Raw genomic sequence first — 18,070 nt, forward strand, 5'->3', positions numbered from 1 at the left:
CTTAGAAACACAGTGGCGAGAGGATAAAAGCTTTCAGTTCCCTCTTTTACTCAGGGCCCAGACATCCATCCATTTGTCAATTACCCAAAAAACTACACCCAAAATCTGCTACACCACACAGAGTTCTGACAATAATTGGGCCACACCTAAACTGTGTACTGTTATGTATTTTAAAGAGTGAATGTGCTGTCAAAAGACAAATACAGTAATAAGAATTATTATTACAGACTTATCAACCCTCAACTCACTCTGTATTAAAAACAGGCAAATTATGATTGCCTTAGAGTACCTTACAAGAGTAGCATCACAAACACAGAGGTGTGTGTGTTCAAAAAGTGTGTGTTGTTTTTAGACAAATGGGTAAAATATGGCACTAAGCCTACCAGAGTTAGGTGTGGGATCAGTGTTTCCCACTGAGGCCACGCATGCTAATGTATGTACACATGGTAGCATAAGGCACTTCGGATAAAAGTGTTAATGTGAGTCCAATCAGTATTTAAAAATAGTTTTTTTATTTTAAGTGTAGCAAAGGTAAGATAACCCTCACATGTCTAATTCATTTCACATGTAAGACTTTTATAAAAATTTCACATGGTGCTCAGACAGAACACAAAAACATTTTAGAGGTGTCGTGAATGCATGGAAAGTCAGTGGAAGGAATCAAGCGGAGCAAGATAGACACAACTTTGCATGGTAGAATAAAAACATTTAATGATGAAGCCTAATTTCAAGTAATCTACCTTATCTCATCATTCTGGTCATTACTGTAGTGTTTCTGCACTACACTTTCCAGAGATCACCTGTCAATCAGTGTGGCCGGTACTGTGGTGTCTTTTTGCTTGGATTTTCAGTTGATGAAGTTTGAGGTTCTGTAGGTGGCACTCGTTTCTTCGTCTGTTCAACCATGGTGGCTATCGCTCATGCTAACTACCCAGTTCTTCTTCTTCTTGTTCCCAACAAACCACTGTTGCTGCTGCCAGAAACATAAAATGCATGACTTCCTTCGCTCTAGAGGATTTTTCCCAGTATGCCAAAATTTGTAAATCTGAGGAAATTATCATGGTGGAAATGCACTTCATGAATGACAAGTACTGTAATGTATAGCTTGACAGCTTCCTTTTAGAATAGAAGAGTTCATTTGCAAAAACAGATAAACACCATTCCTGAAAAAATAGAACAGACTGTAACTGTAACGCTTCCAGGCTTTCTGAATTGAAACCCATTTTGTCGCAAAATTATTATTATTATTATTATTGCCTGGTATAATACATTACTAGTTTGATTTTTGGTTGATATTACATGAAAAAAAAGATTTATAGAAATGAATACAAATGGAGTTATCTGTTTTTGCAAATGTTTGGAGATAATAAGATTAGAAACAAACATAATCTCTGTCATTATCAGGCAATTAGATACAGTAAGTTACTTTGGTAGGATACTTTCTTTCTTTGTAATCCTGTGAAATGTTTTTAAAGTGCAGTTTTGCTGTTAGAAAAGCCAGAAATAGAAAAACAATCCACAAAATAAAATTGATGTTGTAATTTCTTCCTTGCGTGAAATTGAAATGAAGACACAGACACACTGCAATGTAACACATTTTTTAGGGGAAACAAATGACACAACACCAGGAAACACCTGATTATTTCTTTATGTGATAACCTGTAATTCTGGGCGAAAAGGAACTTAAAGCTTTCATCTGTCCTTTTAAACTGATCTTGCTATTGAATTCAATGAGGAAATTAACAAATAAGCACTATTAAAACAACCCAATGTGAGTTATCCTGGAAGCTCGCTAACAGTTTAAGATAATCATTTTTGATGCACTACCCAAGGTTTCTTCCATTTTTAACTAATGTGGTTTTCATGGGGGTTTCACGTGTTTTCATTGAGGGTTTAAGGTTCAAGGGTGTTAGTTTTGTTTATTGCTTTCATAATGTGGGCGTTGTGAGGCACTTAGGGCTATACAAATAAACTTGACTTGACATGCAGTTAACACCTTTAAATGACATGTCCCTGTATAAAAGAAACCTGGGAGGGAAAAACATGTTAAATTATTTTAATCCCTTTACGTCTTTGTCTTATTTCTGATGTAATCATGTACATGTAAGAAGTATACCAGTAGGATTTGAATGACTACACAGAGTCAGAGACCATCAGAAGTTGATTCACTGCAGAGGATAGGAAACTTAAAGAAATTTAGAAAGAATTTTGATGAATACTTATCTGAACCATAAGCTATCTCAGTTTAGACACAGAAAACACAATCACAAGCCTTCCATTTTCTTTACACTTTACCTCACTCTCTTTTAATACATGTGGTATGGTCATTAAACCAATGTAAAGGTCTGTTATTTAATCAAAAACACTTACATCAAAGGAGTTTGGACCATTTATTGCAACAAATGGTTACACAGTAGCATGTGAGAGATTATGTGGTGAGCGCAATAAAAAAACCCCAAACAAGATAGAAGACATATATCATTCAATAATATGAAACCCAACATAAAACCAGACATAATTCAAAGGGGGTGGTGGAGATTGGTGGAGTTTTTACATCAAGTTGGGTCAACAACAGCAGTTGCAGTTGCTGTCAGATTATAATGTGATAATTGTGTGGAATGTGGTAATTAAGTCAAATAATTTAGACATATTTACAGCATTTAATATCACTTCATACAATATATAAACAGAATTTCACAAACACACACACACACACACACACACACACACACACACACACACAATAAATAGCATGATAATTAGAATAAATTAGACTTAGAATTGGTGTTTGATATCAACTTTGTGAACCTTCAAACATGATGACTTGACATATAAATGATCACTAGAATTATGATATTTTTCAATAACTTAAATTACAGTTGCTATCATAACTGTTATGAATGCAATGAGACTCATTTTGTTAGTGACTGCAGAGGAGACAAGAGCTGTTATTGCTCCTGCTGTTGGTACTGTTGCTGCTGCAGTTGTTTCTGCTGCTTCTGTTGCTGCTAGTGTTGCTGTTACTGCTGTTTCTGCTTTTGCTACAGTTGCTGCTTCCATTGTTCCTTGTGCTGCGGATTCTGTTGCTGCTGCTGTTGTTGCTGCTACTTCTGCTGCTACCGTTGCTGCTAATGTACTTGCTGTTGCTTCAGCTGTCCCTGCTGTGATTGCTGGAGAAACAGCAGTTACTGGGGCTGTGGTATATGTTAAAGGGGTTGTGGTAGTTGTTGGCACAGTAGTAGTAGTTGCTGAGGCAGCTGTGGAAATGCATGGTGTGGTTGGTTTTGGGGCAACTGAGGTACTTGTTGCACTTGCTGTAGGAGTTGTTGGTGCCACTGTGGTACTTGTTGGAATATGTGTTGTAGTTGTTGGGGCAGCAGTGTTTTTTGTTTGTGCAGCTATGGTCTTCATTAGGGCTGCTGTGGTAGACAGGGTAGCTGTTGTTTTTTTTGCAGCTATGGACATCTTTAGGGCTGCTATGATAGTTGTTGGGGTAGCTGTTGATGCTGCTGATGAAGTTGTGGATGGTGTTGGAACCACTGTGGTGGTTGCTGGGGCAGCAGTGGTCCTTGTTTGTACAGCTATGGACCTCTTTGGGACCGCTGTGGCAGTCGTTGGGGTAGCTGTTGATGTTGCCAATGAAGTTGTGGATGCTGTTCGGGCCACTGTGGTAATTGTTGGGGTAGCTGTGGTTGTTGTTGGTGCAGTTGCAGTTGTTGTTGAGGCATCTGTGGTAGTTGTTAGGTCAGCTGTTGACCTCTTTGGGGCTCCAATGGCAGTTGTTATGGCAGCTGTTGTCTTTGGATGGGCAGCTTTGGCACTTATTGGGGCAGCTGTGGTGGCCACTGGGGCGGCTGTTGTAGTTGTTGTGGTGACTTTGGTAGATGTTGGGGCAAATAGGGTTGTTGGGTGCATATCTATGGAGTTGTTTGGGGCTGCGGTGGCAGTTGTTGGGGTAGCTTGTGTTGTTGAAGCAGTTGTGGTTATTGTTGGAGCCACTGTGGTGGTTGCTGGGGCAGCTGTGGTTGCTGCTGATGGAGTTGCATTTGTTGTTGGGGCAGCAGTAGTAGACACTGGGGAAACTGTGGTTGTTGTTTGCCCAGATGTGGTTTTTGCTGGTTCAGCTGTGGTTGTTGCTGAAGCATCTGTGGTAGTTGTTAGGTCAGCTGTTGACCTCTTTGGGGCTGCAATGGCAGTTGTTGTGGCAGCTGTTGTCTTTGGATGGGCAGCTGTGGCACTTATTGGGGCAGCTGTGGCGGACACTGGGGCAGCTGTTATAGTTGTTGGGGTAACTTTGGTAGCTGTTGGGACAAATACGGTTGTTGGGTGCATATCTATGGAGTTGTTTGTGGCTGCGGTGGCAGTTGTTGTGGTAGCTTGTGTTGTTGAAGCAGTTGTGGTTATTGTTGGAGCCACTGTGGTGGTTGCTGGGGCAGCTGTCGTTGCTGCTGATGGAGTTGCATTTGTTGTTGGGGCAGCAGTAGTAGACACTGAGGAAACTGTGGTTGTTGTTTGCCCAGCTGTGGTTTTTGCTGGTTCAGCTGTGGTTGTTGCTGAAGCATCTGTGGTAGTTGTTAGGTCAGCTGTTGACCTCTTTGGGGCTGCAATGGCAGTTGTTGTGGCAGCTGTTGTCTTTGGAGGGGCAGCTGTGGCACTTATTGGGGCAGCTGTAGTGGCCACTGGGGCAGCTGTTGTAGTTGTTGGGGTAACTTTGGTAGATGTTAGGGCAATTATGGTTGTTAGGTGCATATCTATGGAGTTGTTTGGGGCTGCGGTGGCAGTTGTTGTGGTAGCTTGTGTTGTTGAAGCAGTTGTGGTTATTGTTGGAGCCACTGTGGTGGTTGCTGGGGCAGCTGTCGTTGCTGCTGATGGAGTTGCATTTGTTGTTGGGGCAGCAGTAGTAGACACTGAGGAAACTGTGGTTGTTGTTTGCCCAGCTGTGGTTTTTGCTGGTTCAGCTGTGGTTGTTGCTGAAGCATCTGTGGTAGTTGTTAGGTCAGCTGTTGACCTCTTTGGGGCTGCAATGGCAGTTGTTGTGGCAGCTGTTGTCTTTGGAGGGGCAGCTGTGGCACTTATTGGGGCAGCTGTAGTGGCCACTGGGGCAGCTGTTGTAGTTGTTGGGGTAACTTTGGTAGATGTTAGGGCAATTATGGTTGTTAGGTGCATATCTATGGAGTTGTTTGGGGCTGCGGTGGCAGTTGTTGGGGTAGCTTGTGTTGTTGAAGCAGTTGTGGTTATTGTTGGAGCCACTGTGGTGGTTGCTGGGGCAGCTGTGGTTGCTGCTGATGGAGTTGCATTTGTTGTTGGGGCAGCAGTAGTAGACACTGTGGAAACTGTGGTTGTTGTTTGCCCAGATGTGGTTTTTGCTGGTTCAGCTGTGGTTGTTGTTGAGGCATCTGTGGTATTTGTTAGGTCAGCTGTTGACCTCTTTGGGGCTGCAATGGCAGTTGTTGTGGCAGCTGTTGTCTTTGGATGGGCAGCTGTGGCACTTATTGGGGCAGCTGTGGTGGCCACTGGGGCAGCTGTTGTGGTTGTTGGGGTAACTTTGGTAGCTGTTGGGGCAAATATGGTTGTTGGGTGCATATCTATGGAGTTGTTTGTGGCTGCGGTGGCAGTTGTTGGGGTAGCTTGTGTTGTTAAAGCAGTTGTGGTTATTGTTGGAGCCACTGTGGTGGTTGATGGGGAAGCTGTGGTTGCTGCTGATGGAGTTGCATTTGTTGTTGGGGCAGCAGTAGTAGACACTGGGGAAACTGTGGTTGTTGTTTGCCCAGATGTGGTTTTTGCTGGTTCAGCTGTGGTTGTTGTTGAGGCATCTGTGGTATTTGTTAGGTCAGCTGTTGACCTCTTTGGGGCTCCAATGGCAGTTGTTGTGGCAGCTGTTGTCTTTGGATGGGCAGCTGTGGTGGCCACTGGGGCAGCTGTTGTAGTTGTTGGGGTAACTTTGGTAGCTGTTGGGGCAAATATGGTTGTTGGGTGCATATCTGTGGAGTTGTTTGTGGCTGCGGTGGCAGATGTTGGGGTAGCTTGTGTTGTTAAAGCAGTTGTGGTTATTGTTGGAGCCACTGTGGTGGTTGATGGGGCAGCTGTGGTTGCTGCTGATGGAGTTGCATTTGTTGTTGGGGCAGCAGTAGTAGACACTTTGGAAACTGTGGTTGTTGTTTGCCCAGCTGTGGTTTTTGCTGGTTCAGCTGTGGTTGTTGCTGAAGCATCTGTGGTAGTTGTTAGGTCAGCTGTTGACATCATTGGGGCTGCAATGGCAGTTGTTGTGGCAGCTGTTGTCTTTGGATAGGCAGCTGTGGCACTTATCGGGGCAGCTGTGGTGGCCACTGGGGCAGCTGTTGTAGTTGTTGGGGTGACTTTGGTAGATGTTGGGGCAGATACGGTTGTTGAGTGCATATCTATGGAGTTGTTTGGGGCTGCGGTGGCAGTTGTTGTGGTAGCTTGTATTGTTGAAGCAGTTGTGGTTATTGTTGGAGCCACTGTGGTGGTTGTTGGGGCAGCTGTGGTTGTTGCTGAAGCATCTATGGTAGTTGTTAGGTCAGCTGTTGACATCTTTGAGGCTGCAATGGCAGTTGTTGTGGCAGCTGTTGTCTTTGGATTGGCAGCTGTGGCACTTATTGGGACAGCTGTGGTGGCCACTGGGGCGGCTGTTGTAGTTGTTAGGGTGACTTTGGTAGATGTTGGGGCAAATACGGTTGTTGGTTGCATATCTATGGAGTTGTTTGGGGCTGCGGTGGCAGTTGTTGGGGTAACTTGTGTTGTTGAAGCAGTTGTGGTTATTGTTGGAGCCACTGTGGTGGTTGCTGGGGCAGCTGTGGTTGCTGCTGATGGAGTTGCATTTGTTGTTGGGGCAGCAGTAGTAGACACTGGGGAAACTGTGGTTGTTGTTTGCCCAGATGTGGTTTTTGCTGGTTCAGCTATGGTTGTTGCTGGTTCAGCTGTGGTTGTTGCTGAAGCATCTATGGTAGTTGTTAGGTCAGCTGCCCTCTTTGGGGCTGCAATGGCAGTTGTTGTGGCAGCTGTTGTCTTTGGATGGGCAGCTGTGGCACTTATTGGGGCAGCTGTGGTGGCCACTGGGGCAGCTGTTGTAGTTGTTGGGGTAACTTTGGTAGATGTTGGGGCAATTATGGTTGTTGGGTGTATAGCTATGGAGTTGTTTGGGGTTGCAGTGGCAGTTGTTGGGGTAGCTTGTGATGCAATTGTGGTTATTGTTGGGGCCACTGTGGTGGTTGCTGGGGAAGCTGTGGTTGCTGTTGATGGAGTTGCAGTTGTTGTTGGGGCAGCAGTAGTAGACACTGGGGAAACTGTTGTTGTTGTTTTTCCAGCTGTGTTTTTTGCTGGTTCAGCTGTGGTTGTTGCTGAAGCATCTGTGGTAGTTGTTAGGTCAGCTGTTAACCTCTTTGGGGCTGCAATGTCAGTTGTTGTGGCAGCTGTTGTCTTTGGAGGGGCAGCTGTGGCACTTATTGGGGCAGCTGTGGTGGCCACTGGGGCAGCTGTTGTAGTTGTTGGGGTAACTTTGGTAGCTGTTGGGGCAAATGTGGTTGTTGGGTGTATAGCTATGGAGTTGTTTGGGGTTGCGGTGGCAGTTGTTGGGGTAGCTTGTGTTGTTGAAGCAGTTGTGGTTATTGTTGGGGCCACTGTGGTGGTTGCTGGGGCAGCTGTGTTTGCTGCTGATGGAGTTGCAGTTGTTGTTGGGGCAGCAGTAGTAGACACTGTGGAAACTGTGGTTGTTGTTTGCCCAGCTGTGGTATTTGCTGGTTCAGCTGTGGTTGTTGCTGAAGCATCTGTGGTAGTTGTTAGGTCAGCTGTTGACATCTTTGGGGCTGCAATGGCAGTTGTTGTGGCAGCTGTTGTCTTTGGAGGGGCAGCTGTGGCACTTATTGGGGCAGCTGTGGTGGCCACTGGGGCAGCTGTTGTAGTTGTTGGGGTAACTTTGGTAGCTGTTGGGGCAAATGTGGTTGTTGGGTGTATAGCTATGGAGTTGTTTGGGGTTGCGGTGGCAGTTGTTGGGGTAGCTTGTGATGCAATTGTGGTTATTGTTGGGGCCACTGTGGTGGTTGCTGGGGAAGCTGTGGTTGCCATTGATGGAGTTCCAGTTGTCGTTGTTGCAGCAGTAGTAGACACTGGGGAAATTGTGGTTGTTGTTTGTCCAGCTGTGTTTTTTGCTGGTTCAGCTGTGGTTGTTGCTGAAGCATCTGTGGTAGTTGTTAGGTCAGCTGTTGACCTCTTTGAGGCTGCAATGGCAGTTGTTGTGGCAGCTGTTGTCTTTGGATGGGTAACTGTGGCACTTATTGGGGCAGCTGTGGTGGCCACTGGGGTGGCTGTTGTAGTTGTTGGGGTAACTTTGGTAGTTGTTGGGGCAAATATGGTTGTTGGGTGCGTATCTATGGAGTTGTTTGGGGTTGCGGTGGCAGTTGTTGGGGTAGCTTGTGTTGTTGAAGCAGTTGTGGTTATTCTTGGAGCCACTGTGGTGGTTGCTGGGGCAGCTGTGGTTGCTGTTGATGGAGTTGCAGTTGTTGTTGGGGCAGCAGTAGTAGACACTGGGGAAACTGTGGTTGTTGTTTGTCCAGCTGTGGTTTTTGCTGGTTCAGCTGTGGTTGTTGCTGAAGCATCTGTGGTAGTTGTTAGGTCAGCTGTTGACATCTTTGGGGCTGCAATGGCAGTTGTTGTGGCAGCTGTTGTCTTTGGAGGGGCAGCTGTGGCACTTATTGGGGCAGCTGTGGTGGCCACTGGGGCGGCTGTTGTAGTTGTTAGGGTGACTTTGGTAGATGTTGGGGCAAATACGGTTGTTGGTTGCATATCTATGGAGTTGTTTGGGGCTGCGGTGGCAGTTGTTGGGGTAGCTTGTGTTGTTGAAGCAGTTGTGGTTATTGTTGGAGCCACTGTGGTGGTTGCTGGGGCAGCTGTGGTTGCTGCTGATGGAGTTGCATTTGTTGTTGGGGCAGCAGTAGTAGACACTGGGGAAACTGTGGTTGTTGTTTGCCCAGATGTGGTTTTTGCTGGTTCAGCTATGGTTGTTGCTGGTTCAGCTGTGGTTGTTGCTGAAGCATCTATGGTAGTTGTTAGGTCAGCTGCCCTCTTTGGGGCTGCAATGGCAGTTGTTGTGGCAGCTGTTGTCTTTGGATGGGCAGCTGTGGCACTTATTGGGGCAGCTGTGGTGGCCACTGGGGCAGCTGTTGTAGTTGTTGGGGTAACTTTGGTAGCTGTTGGGGCAAATGTGGTTGTTGGGTGTATAGCTATGGAGTTGTTTGGGGTTGCGGTGGCAGTTGTTGGGGTAGCTTGTGTTGTTGAAGCAGTTGTGGTTATTGTTGGGGCCACTGTGGTGGTTGCTGGGGCAGCTGTGTTTGCTGCTGATGGAGTTGCAGTTGTTGTTGGGGCAGCAGTAGTAGACACTGTGGAAACTGTGGTTGTTGTTTGCCCAGCTGTGGTATTTGCTGGTTCAGCTGTGGTTGTTGCTGAAGCATCTGTGGTAGTTGTTAGGTCAGCTGTTGACATCTTTGGGGCTGCAATGGCAGTTGTTGTGGCAGCTGTTGTCTTTGGAGGGGCAGCTGTGGCACTTATTGGGGCAGCTGTGGTGGCCACTGGGGCAGCTGTTGTAGTTGTTGGGGTAACTTTGGTAGCTGTTGGGGCAAATGTGGTTGTTGGGTGTATAGCTATGGAGTTGTTTGGGGTTGCGGTGGCAGTTGTTGGGGTAGCTTGTGATGCAATTGTGGTTATTGTTGGGGCCACTGTGGTGGTTGCTGGGGAAGCTGTGGTTGCTGTTGATGGAGTTGCAGTTGTTGTTGGGGCAGCAGTAGTAGACACTGGGGAAACTGTTGTTGTTGTTTTTCCAGCTGTGTTTTTTGCTGGTTCAGCTGTGGTTGTTGCTGAAGCATCTGTGGTAGTTGTTAGGTCAGCTGTTGACCTCTTTGGGGCTGCAATGGCAGTTGTTGTGGCAGCTGTTGTCTTTGGATGGGTAACTGTGGCACTTATTGGGGCAGCTGTGGTGGCCACTGGGGTGGCTGTTGTAGTTGTTGGGGTAACTTTGGTAGTTGTTGGGGCAAATGTGGTTGTTGGGTGCATATCTATGGAATTGTTTTGGGTTGCGGTGGCAGTTGTTGGGGTAGCTTGTGTTGTTGAAGCAGTTGTGGTTATTGTTGGAGCCACTGTGGTGGTTGCTGGGGCAGCTGTGGTTGCTGTTGATGGAGTTGCAGTTGTTGTTGGGGCAGCAGTAGTAGACACTGGGGAAACTGTGGTTGTTGTTTGTCCAGCTGTGGTTTTTGCTGGTTCAGCTGTGGTTGTTGCTGAAGCATCTGTGGTAGTTGTTAGGTCAGCTGTTGACATCTTTGGGGCTGCAATGGCAGTTGTTGTGGCAGCTGTTGTCTTTGGAGGGGCAGCTGTGGCACTTATTGGGGCAGCTGTGGTGGCCACTGAGGCAGCTGTTGTAGTTGTTGGGGTGACATTGGTAGCTGTTGGGGCAAATATGGTTGTTGGGTGTATAGCTATGGAGTTGTTTGGGGTTGCGGTGGCAATTGTTGTGGTAGCTTGTGATGCAATTGTGGTTATTGTTGGAGCCACTGTGGTGGTTGATGGGGCAGCTGTGGTTGCTGTTGATGGAGTTGCAGTTGTTGTTGGGGCAGCAGTAGTAGACACTGGGGAAACTGTGGTTGTTGTTTGCCCAGTTGTGTTTTTTGTTGGTTCAGCTGTGGTTGTTGTTAGGACAGCTGTGGTTGTTTTTAGGATAGCTGTGGTAGTAGTTAGGTTAGCTGTGGACCTCTTTGTGGCTGCAATTACAGTCGCTGGGGTAGCTGTCTTTATTGATGCAGTTGTGGTTATTGTTGGAGATGTGGTGGTTTGAGGTGCAGCTGTGGACCTCTTTGGGGCTGCTGTGGAAGTCATTGGGGCAGCTGTTGTTGGAGAGGAAACCGTGGTTGATGGTGTGGTTGATGGTGTAACTGTGTTTTTTGTTGCTGAAGCACCTGTGGTAGTTGTTTGGCCAGCTGTGGACCTCTTTGGGACTGATGTGGCAGTCAGTCGGGCAGCTGTTGTAGTTGTCAAGGCAGTTGTGGTACTTTCTGGGGCAGCTGTGATTGTGGTTCGTGCAACTGTGGTTGTTGTTGGGGCTGCTAAGGTTGTTGTCTGTTCAGCTGTGGTTTTTGTTGGTTCAGCTGAGGTTGTTGTTGGGGAAGCTTTGGCTGTTGCTGGAGCAGCTGTGGCAGTTGTCACATCAGCTGTCGACCTCTTTGGGGCAGTCGTAGTTGTAGTGGCAGCTTTGGTACTTGGGGTAGCTGTGGTTGATCGTGCAGCTTTAGACCTCTTTGACACTGCTGTGGCAGTCATGTGGCTAACTGTTGTTAATGCAGTTGTGGTTGTTGCTGGAGCCACTGTGGAGGTTGCTGGGGCAGCTGTGGATGTTGCTGGGGCAGCTGTGGTAGTTGATAGGCCAGCTTTGGACCTCTTAGGGGCTGCTGTGACAGTGGTTGGAGCAGCTGTTGTAGTTGTTAGGGTAGCTTTGGTATTTTTTGGGGCAGCTGTGGTTTTTGATCGTGGCGCTATCTTTAAGGCTGCTGTGGCAGACAGGGTAGCTGTTGCTGTTGTCTGTGCAGCTATGGACCTCTGTGGCACTGCTGTGGCAGTCGTCAGATTAGCTGTTGATGTTGTTGATGCAGTTGTGGATGTTGTTGAAGTCACTGTGGTGATTGCTGGGGCAGCTGTGGTTTTTGTTTGTGCAGCTGCAGACCTTTTTGGGGTACCTGTTGTAGTAGTAGGGGTAGCTTTGATACTTTTTGGGGCAGCTGTAGCTTTTGTTTGTGTAGCTGTCGTCTTCTTCTTTGGGGCTGCTGTTGCAGTCATTGAGGTAACTATTGATGTTGCTGGTGAAGTTGTGGATGTTGCTGGAGCTGGAGCTGCTGTGATTTTTGTTCGTGCAGTTGCGGACCTCTTTGGGTTTGGTGTGGCAGCACATGGGGCAGCTGTTTTAGGAGTTGGGGTAGCTTTGGTTATTTTTGCGGTAGCTGTCTTTTTTGTTCGTGCAGCTATGGACTTCTTTGTGGCTGCTTTGGCAGACAGGGTAGCTGTTGATGTTGGTTGTGCAACTATGGACTTCTTTGGGGCTTCCGTGGCCCTCGTCAGGGAAGCTGTTGATGTTGCTGATGAAGTTGTGGATGTTGTTGGAGCCACTGTGGTGGTTGCTGGGGCAGCTGTGATTTTTCTTTGCACAGTTAAAGACTTCTTTGGGGCTGCTGTGGCAGTCATTGGGTTAGCTTTGGTACTTTTTGGGGCAGCTGTGATTTTTGTTTGTGCAGCTACAGACGTTTTTGGGGTTGGTGTGGCAGTCATTGAGGTAGCTGTTTTAGGAGTTGGGGTAGCTTTGGAACTTCTTGTGGCAGATGTCTTTTTTGTTCGTGCAGCTATGGACTTCTTTGTCACTGCTTTGGCAGACAGGGTAGCTGTTGATGTTGGTTGTGCAACTATGCATGTCTTTGGGGCTGCTGTGATTTTTGTTCGTGCAGCTGCGGACCTCTTTGGGGTTGGTGTGGCAATCATTGGGGCAGCTGTTTTAGGAGTTGGGGTAGCATTGGTTATTTTTGCAGCAGCTGTCTTTTTTGTTCGTGCAGCTATAGACTTCTTTGTGGCTGCTTTGGCAGACAGGGTAGCTGTTGATGTTGGTTGTGCAACTATGAACTTCTTTGGGGCTGCTGTGATTTTTTTTCGTGCAGCTGCGCACCTCTTTGGGGTTGGTGTGGTAGTCATTGGGGCAGCTGTTTTAGGTGCTGGGGTAGCATTGGTTCTTCTTGCAGCAGATGTCTTTTTTGTTTGTGCAGCTATGGACTTCTTTGTGGCTGCCGTGGCCCTCGTCAGGGAAGCTGTTGATGTTGCTGATGAAGTTGTGGATGTTGTTGGAGCCACTGTGGTGGTTCCTGGGGCAGCTGTGATTTTTCTTTGCACAGTTAAAGACTTCTTTGGGGCTGCTGTGGCAGTCATTGGGTTAGCTTTGGTACTTTTTGGGGCAGCTGTGATTTTTGTTCGTGCAGCTGTGGACCTCTTTGGGGTTGGTGTGGCAGTCATTGGGGCAGCTGTTTTAGGAGCTGGGGTAGCATTGGTTCTTTTTGCGGCAGCTGTCTTTTTTGTTCGTGCAGCTATGGACTTCTCTGTGGCTGCTTTGGCAGACAGGGTAGCTGTTGATGTTGGTTGTGCAACTATGGACTCCTTTGGGGCTGCTGTTATTTTTTTTCGTGCAGCTGCGTACCTCTTTGGGGTTGGTGTGGTAGTCATTGGGGCAGCTGTTTTAGGAGCTGGGGTAGCATTGGTTCTTCTTGCAGCAGATGTCTTTTTTGTTTGTGCAGCTATGGACTTCTTTGTGGCTGCTCTGGCAAACAGGGTAGCTGTTGATGTTGGCTGCACAACTATGGACCTCTTTGGGGCTGCTGTGATTTTTGTTCGTGCAGCTGCGGACCTCTTTGGGTTTGGTGTGGCAGCACATGGGGCAGCTGTTTTAGGAGTTGGGGTAGCTTTGGTTGTTTTTGCGGTAGCTGTCTTTTTTGTTCGTGCAGCTATGGACTTCTTTGGGGCTGCTTTGGCAGACAGGGTAGCTGTTGATGTTGGTTGTGCAACTATGGACTTCTTTGGGGCTGCTGTGATTTTTTTTCGTGCAGCTGCGTACCTCTTTGGGGTTGGTGTGGTAGTCATTGGGGCAGCTGTTTTAGGAGCTGGGGTAGCATTGGTTCTTCTTGCAGCAGATGTCTTTTTTGTTCGTGCAGCTATGGACTTCTTTTTGGCTGCTCTGGCAAACAGGGTAGCTGTTGATGTTGGCTGCACAACTATGGACCTCTTTGGGGCTGCTGTGATTTTTGTTCGTGCAGCTGCGGACCTCTTTGGGTTTGGTGTGGCAGCACATGGGGCAGCTGTTTTAGGAGTTGGGGTAGCTTTGGTTGTTTTTGCGGTAGCTGTCTTTTTTGTTCGTGCAGCTATGGACTTCTTTGGGGCTGCTTTGGCAGACAGGGTAGCTGTTGATGTTGGTTGTGCAACTATGGACTTCTTTGGGGCTGCTGTGATTTTTTTTCGTGCAGCTGCGTACCTCTTTGGGGTTGGTGTGGTAGTCATTGGGGCAGCTGTTTTAGGAGCTGGGGTAGCATTGGTTCTTCTTGCAGCAGATGTCTTTTTTGTTCGTGCAGCTATGGACTTCTTTGTGGCTGCTCTGGCAAACAGGGTAGCTGTTGATGTTGGCTGCACAACTATGGACCTCTTTGGGGCTGCTGTGATTTTTGTTCGTGCAGCTGCGGACCTCTTTGGGTTTGGTGTGGCAGCACATGGGGCAGCTGTTTTAGGAGTTGGGGTAGCTTTGGTTGTTTTTGCGGTAGCTGTCTTTTTTGTTCGTGCAGCTATGGACTTCTTTGGGGCTGCTGTGGCCCTCGTCAGGGAAGCTGTTGATGTTGCTGATGAAGTTGTGGATGTTGTTGGAGCCACTGTGGTGGTTGCTGGGGCAGCTGTGATTTTTCTTTGCACAGTTAAAGACTTCTTTGGGGCTGCTGTGGCAGTCATTGGGTTAGCTTTGGTACTTTTTGGGGCAGCTGTGATATTTGTTTGTGCAGCTGTATTTTTTTTTTGTGCAGCTATGGACTTCTTTGGGGCTGCTTTGGCAGACAGGTTAGCTATTGTTTGTTGTGCAGTTATGGACCTCTTTGGGGCTGCTGTGGCACTCGTCAGGGTAGCTTTTGATGTTGTTGATGTTGTTGGAGCCACTGTGGTGGTTGCTGGGACAGCTGTGGTTTTTGTTTTTGCAGCTGCAGACCTCTTTGTGGCAGCTGTTGTAGTAGTTGGGGTAGCTTTGGTACTTGTAGGGGCAGCTGTGGTTTTTGTTTGTGTAGCTATGGACTGCTTTGGGGCTGCTGTTGCTGTTGTTAATACACTTGTGGTTGTTGTTGGAACCACTGCGGTAGTTGCTGAGTTAGCTGTGGTTGTTTTTGGGGTAGTTGAGCTTGTTGTTGGGGCAGCTGTTGTCATTGTTGGTATCGCTATGGTAGTTGTGGGGGACAATGTGGTCGTGGTTGCCGCTGCTGTGGTGGTTTTTGCGGCAGCTGTGATCACTGTGGCAGCAGTTGTGGTTGTCACAGATGTGGCTGTGGTAGATTGGATACAGTCAAATGCAGTTTTCATTTCAGAATGATGGATCAGTCTTACATTTAGTTCTGATTTCATATTTCAATTGGGATTAAAGTGTTTTTTTTTTACTTACCAGCAAACAGAAGAAGAATGGCACAAATCTTCATAATCATTTTGAGTGGTATCTTTCTTTTTCTCTCTCTGAAAATACAGATGATCATATTTATTAGGTACAAATAATAGAGTGGATAATATAATATTGTTGGGCACACCTGAACAATACTGAGTTTTTCTTAAACTCAGTTTTTAAAGCTGCACAAGGTAAGACTTTTATGTAAAAATTCACCTGTGTCATCAGACTTAATCACAAAGTGGGACATCCTGCGACAGTGCCACTCTGTAGATTCACCCTATTTGCTTATATGAAATTCTGGTGTTGATGAATCAAAACGTAAGAGCAAAATACAAAACTGTCTCCCAAACAACAGCGAGCAAGCACTCCATCGACAGGAAGCTGGACAACGTAAGATCTTTTGCCTCTCACGTCCCTTAAAGTATCCTTTACCATAAAGCAATCATAGACCGGCCAGGTTGGTAATCATGTGTGCTGCGTGCTGTGTGCAGTTTACTGATATTACGATTTCTGGGCATTGAAGTTCAAGTTCCCTCTTGCTGCCATTTGGAGTGCAGCTTTTTATGCGCTTTTAAATATGCAGGACTTGCCAAAATTTAACACCTGAGACAATCATTTAGAGTTAATTGAAGAAAGAGATACTCTTTTTCATATTATTCTGAAATCAAACGTCTGGCCATTTAAAGTCAGATGTAACACATTTTAGTGTTGTATATCTAAGTATTTTCTGAAGGATATCAGCTGGTGCACTGTTTGTTAGTAGTATGTATGCTAATTTGTTAGCATGCTGACATGTTACTCACATCTATTATGACTAAGACATACTGTATATAAAAATATGGAAGTCTTTCTTTTGACTAACACAGGATTTATATGTCATATGATAATATAGCCATGGTACCTGGAGTGAGCAGTAAGGTACGAACTGTTGAGTGGGCTGTTTCTTATTGCTATTGAGACTATTAGTGAGTTTAGAAATTATTGGATAATGTTGGAAACCTAGGATAAGCCTAAGCATTGGTACAGGGCAGTGTATTATGTATAAGTGACTATAGCTGTGTTTTTTTGGTGTCGAGGAATTCAGAACTCACTATTGAGCCTTCTGGAGGTGTTGTGGGCCTAATTCAACAAAATATATGTGATGGGAGGTGCACACTTGACAGCCCCAGTGACATACCTGCATTCACACACTCTATAACATTTGAATTAGACCACTAGTGTGGGAGATTTTGACTCACCAGAAGGCCTGTGTAGGCCTGCATGAATGTTTAATTAGTATAATATCCAGTATACAGGGATGTTGATGATTATAGCTAACAAGCATATGATGTCAGTGTTTTTAATAAGAAGGATATTGACACCATTTTTGATTGTGTACATATTTCTAGATTAGAACTTTTTATTAAATGTTTGAGGTTATGAGAACACCTGTATTTTTATCAGAATTTAAGGTCACGTTAACACCATTATTTGATTATGTACGTATTTCTAGGTTAGAGCTTTTATATTGAATGTGCGAAATCATGAGAACACCTGTATTTTTTATCAGAATTTGAGGTTACATTGACACCAAGCAGAAGTAGCAATTAAAAATAACGATGTATTATGCTGAAGGAAAGTTAGGGGAGTTATTGAAGGAGGTATCTGTTATTAAGCCCCACAAAAGGTGGGGCGTATTAAAGAATATAAAAGGATGTATAAACAGGAATCAAGTTAGTTGAATCATGATCCAACTCGGTTTACGTGTACTCGTTTTGATTTTTCAGTAAACCTATTTCATATTGAACTCTACTGCACTTGTTTGAATTATTGGATTACAGTATTTGAGAATTGTGGCAGAGGACCTGAGGACATCTGGCCCATCTGAAGGTTTTTTCCTCCCACACTAGTGAATGATGCTCCCTATCTGATGGTCCTGTAGATTTATGACACCTGTGTAGCCTGATGTCCCCTGTGGTCACCATTGGTGTGTTAGTACATCATCTTTTGACTGAATCTGAATTGGGCCTGTATGAGTACTTGTCCTGGATTATGGTACAAAGCATTTTTACATCACTATGTATTAATAAATGAAGCAAAGTTTTTATGTATACCTTTGTTATGCAAACAGCCATAGTCATACATTTTAATAATATTAATAATAATATTACTACTAATAATAATAATAAGAATAGTGCAATATACATGTTAAAGGTGAAAAAACAAAATATTTCCTCAGTATTTATTGGGGAAAAAGACTTGTAATGGTAAAGTATCTTTTTCGTATTTGTTTGCTTGAATTAAAAGTTTATGCAGCTATTTATGTGATGAGTGATTTTAATGACCCTTGGACTGCATTAAAATCCTATAATTTCAAGTATACTTTGGTATCATTAAGAAAATAAACATTTATGTTAATAGATGTAAAGTCTAACAATTCAAAGTCAGATGTAGCATGTCTTACTGTAAGCATTTTCCAACATTCATGTTTACAGGCTTACATTTTAAATACAATTTGTCTGTAGAAAATGTCGTAATAATCTTGTGGAATGTAAAATATTATCATTACATCCATTATATACAACATATTGTGTGTATGTAATAAGTGTATAAAGTTACTGTAAGACATATTACTGTAACTAACAGAAATACAAATTGAAGTTATTTCTAAGTTATTATAAACCTATACTGGATAAAAAGTTGTTGAATTAGACAAGAAATAGAATTTGTACAATTTAAAATTTGACTAATATTCATAATTGAAATACTTACTAATTTTCTCTGGGGTTGAATGATATCCTCTGCAATGAACGATGTTGTGATGCTCTCTGATTCAGTGCAGTCAATCAAGCGTTCGTTCAATCTAGTGTACTTCAA

At 45.1% G+C, this 18,070-nt stretch overlaps 2 protein-coding genes across 2 annotated transcripts in view; both read right to left on the reverse strand.

Moving 5' to 3' along the window:
- Positions 1 to 4,996: 4,996 nt before the first annotated feature.
- Positions 4,997 to 8,799, reverse strand: LOC139652990 (ice-structuring glycoprotein-like). Its single transcript, XM_071529928.1, has 3 exons — positions 5,843 to 8,799; positions 5,490 to 5,750; positions 4,997 to 5,333 (listed from the first exon to the last, which is right to left on the reverse strand). The coding sequence occupies exons 1-3, from the start codon at positions 8,797 to 8,799 to the stop codon at positions 4,997 to 4,999; spliced, it is 3,555 nt and encodes a 1,184-aa protein (XP_071386029.1).
- A 5,503-nt stretch (positions 8,800 to 14,302) lies between these two features.
- The window catches only part of LOC139652991 (GATA zinc finger domain-containing protein 14-like), a 37,234-nt gene continuing 33,466 nt past the window's right edge, over positions 14,303 to 18,070 (reverse strand). Inside the window, exons 7-8 of the mRNA XM_071529929.1 lie at positions 14,657 to 14,921; positions 14,303 to 14,476 (exon numbers count right to left, since the gene is read on the reverse strand). Coding sequence (XP_071386030.1) covers positions 14,303 to 14,476; positions 14,657 to 14,921 — 439 coding nt within the window. The remainder of the gene's footprint in view (positions 14,477 to 14,656; positions 14,922 to 18,070) is intronic.

Source organism: Centroberyx affinis, unplaced genomic scaffold (assembly GCF_046629955.1).
Source record: "Centroberyx affinis isolate AG114_WGS23_722 - 3 ecotype Tasmania unplaced genomic scaffold, CSIRO-AGI_Caff_v1 ptg001852l_1, whole genome shotgun sequence".
Classification (NCBI taxonomy): Eukaryota; Metazoa; Chordata; class Actinopteri; order Beryciformes; family Berycidae; genus Centroberyx; species Centroberyx affinis.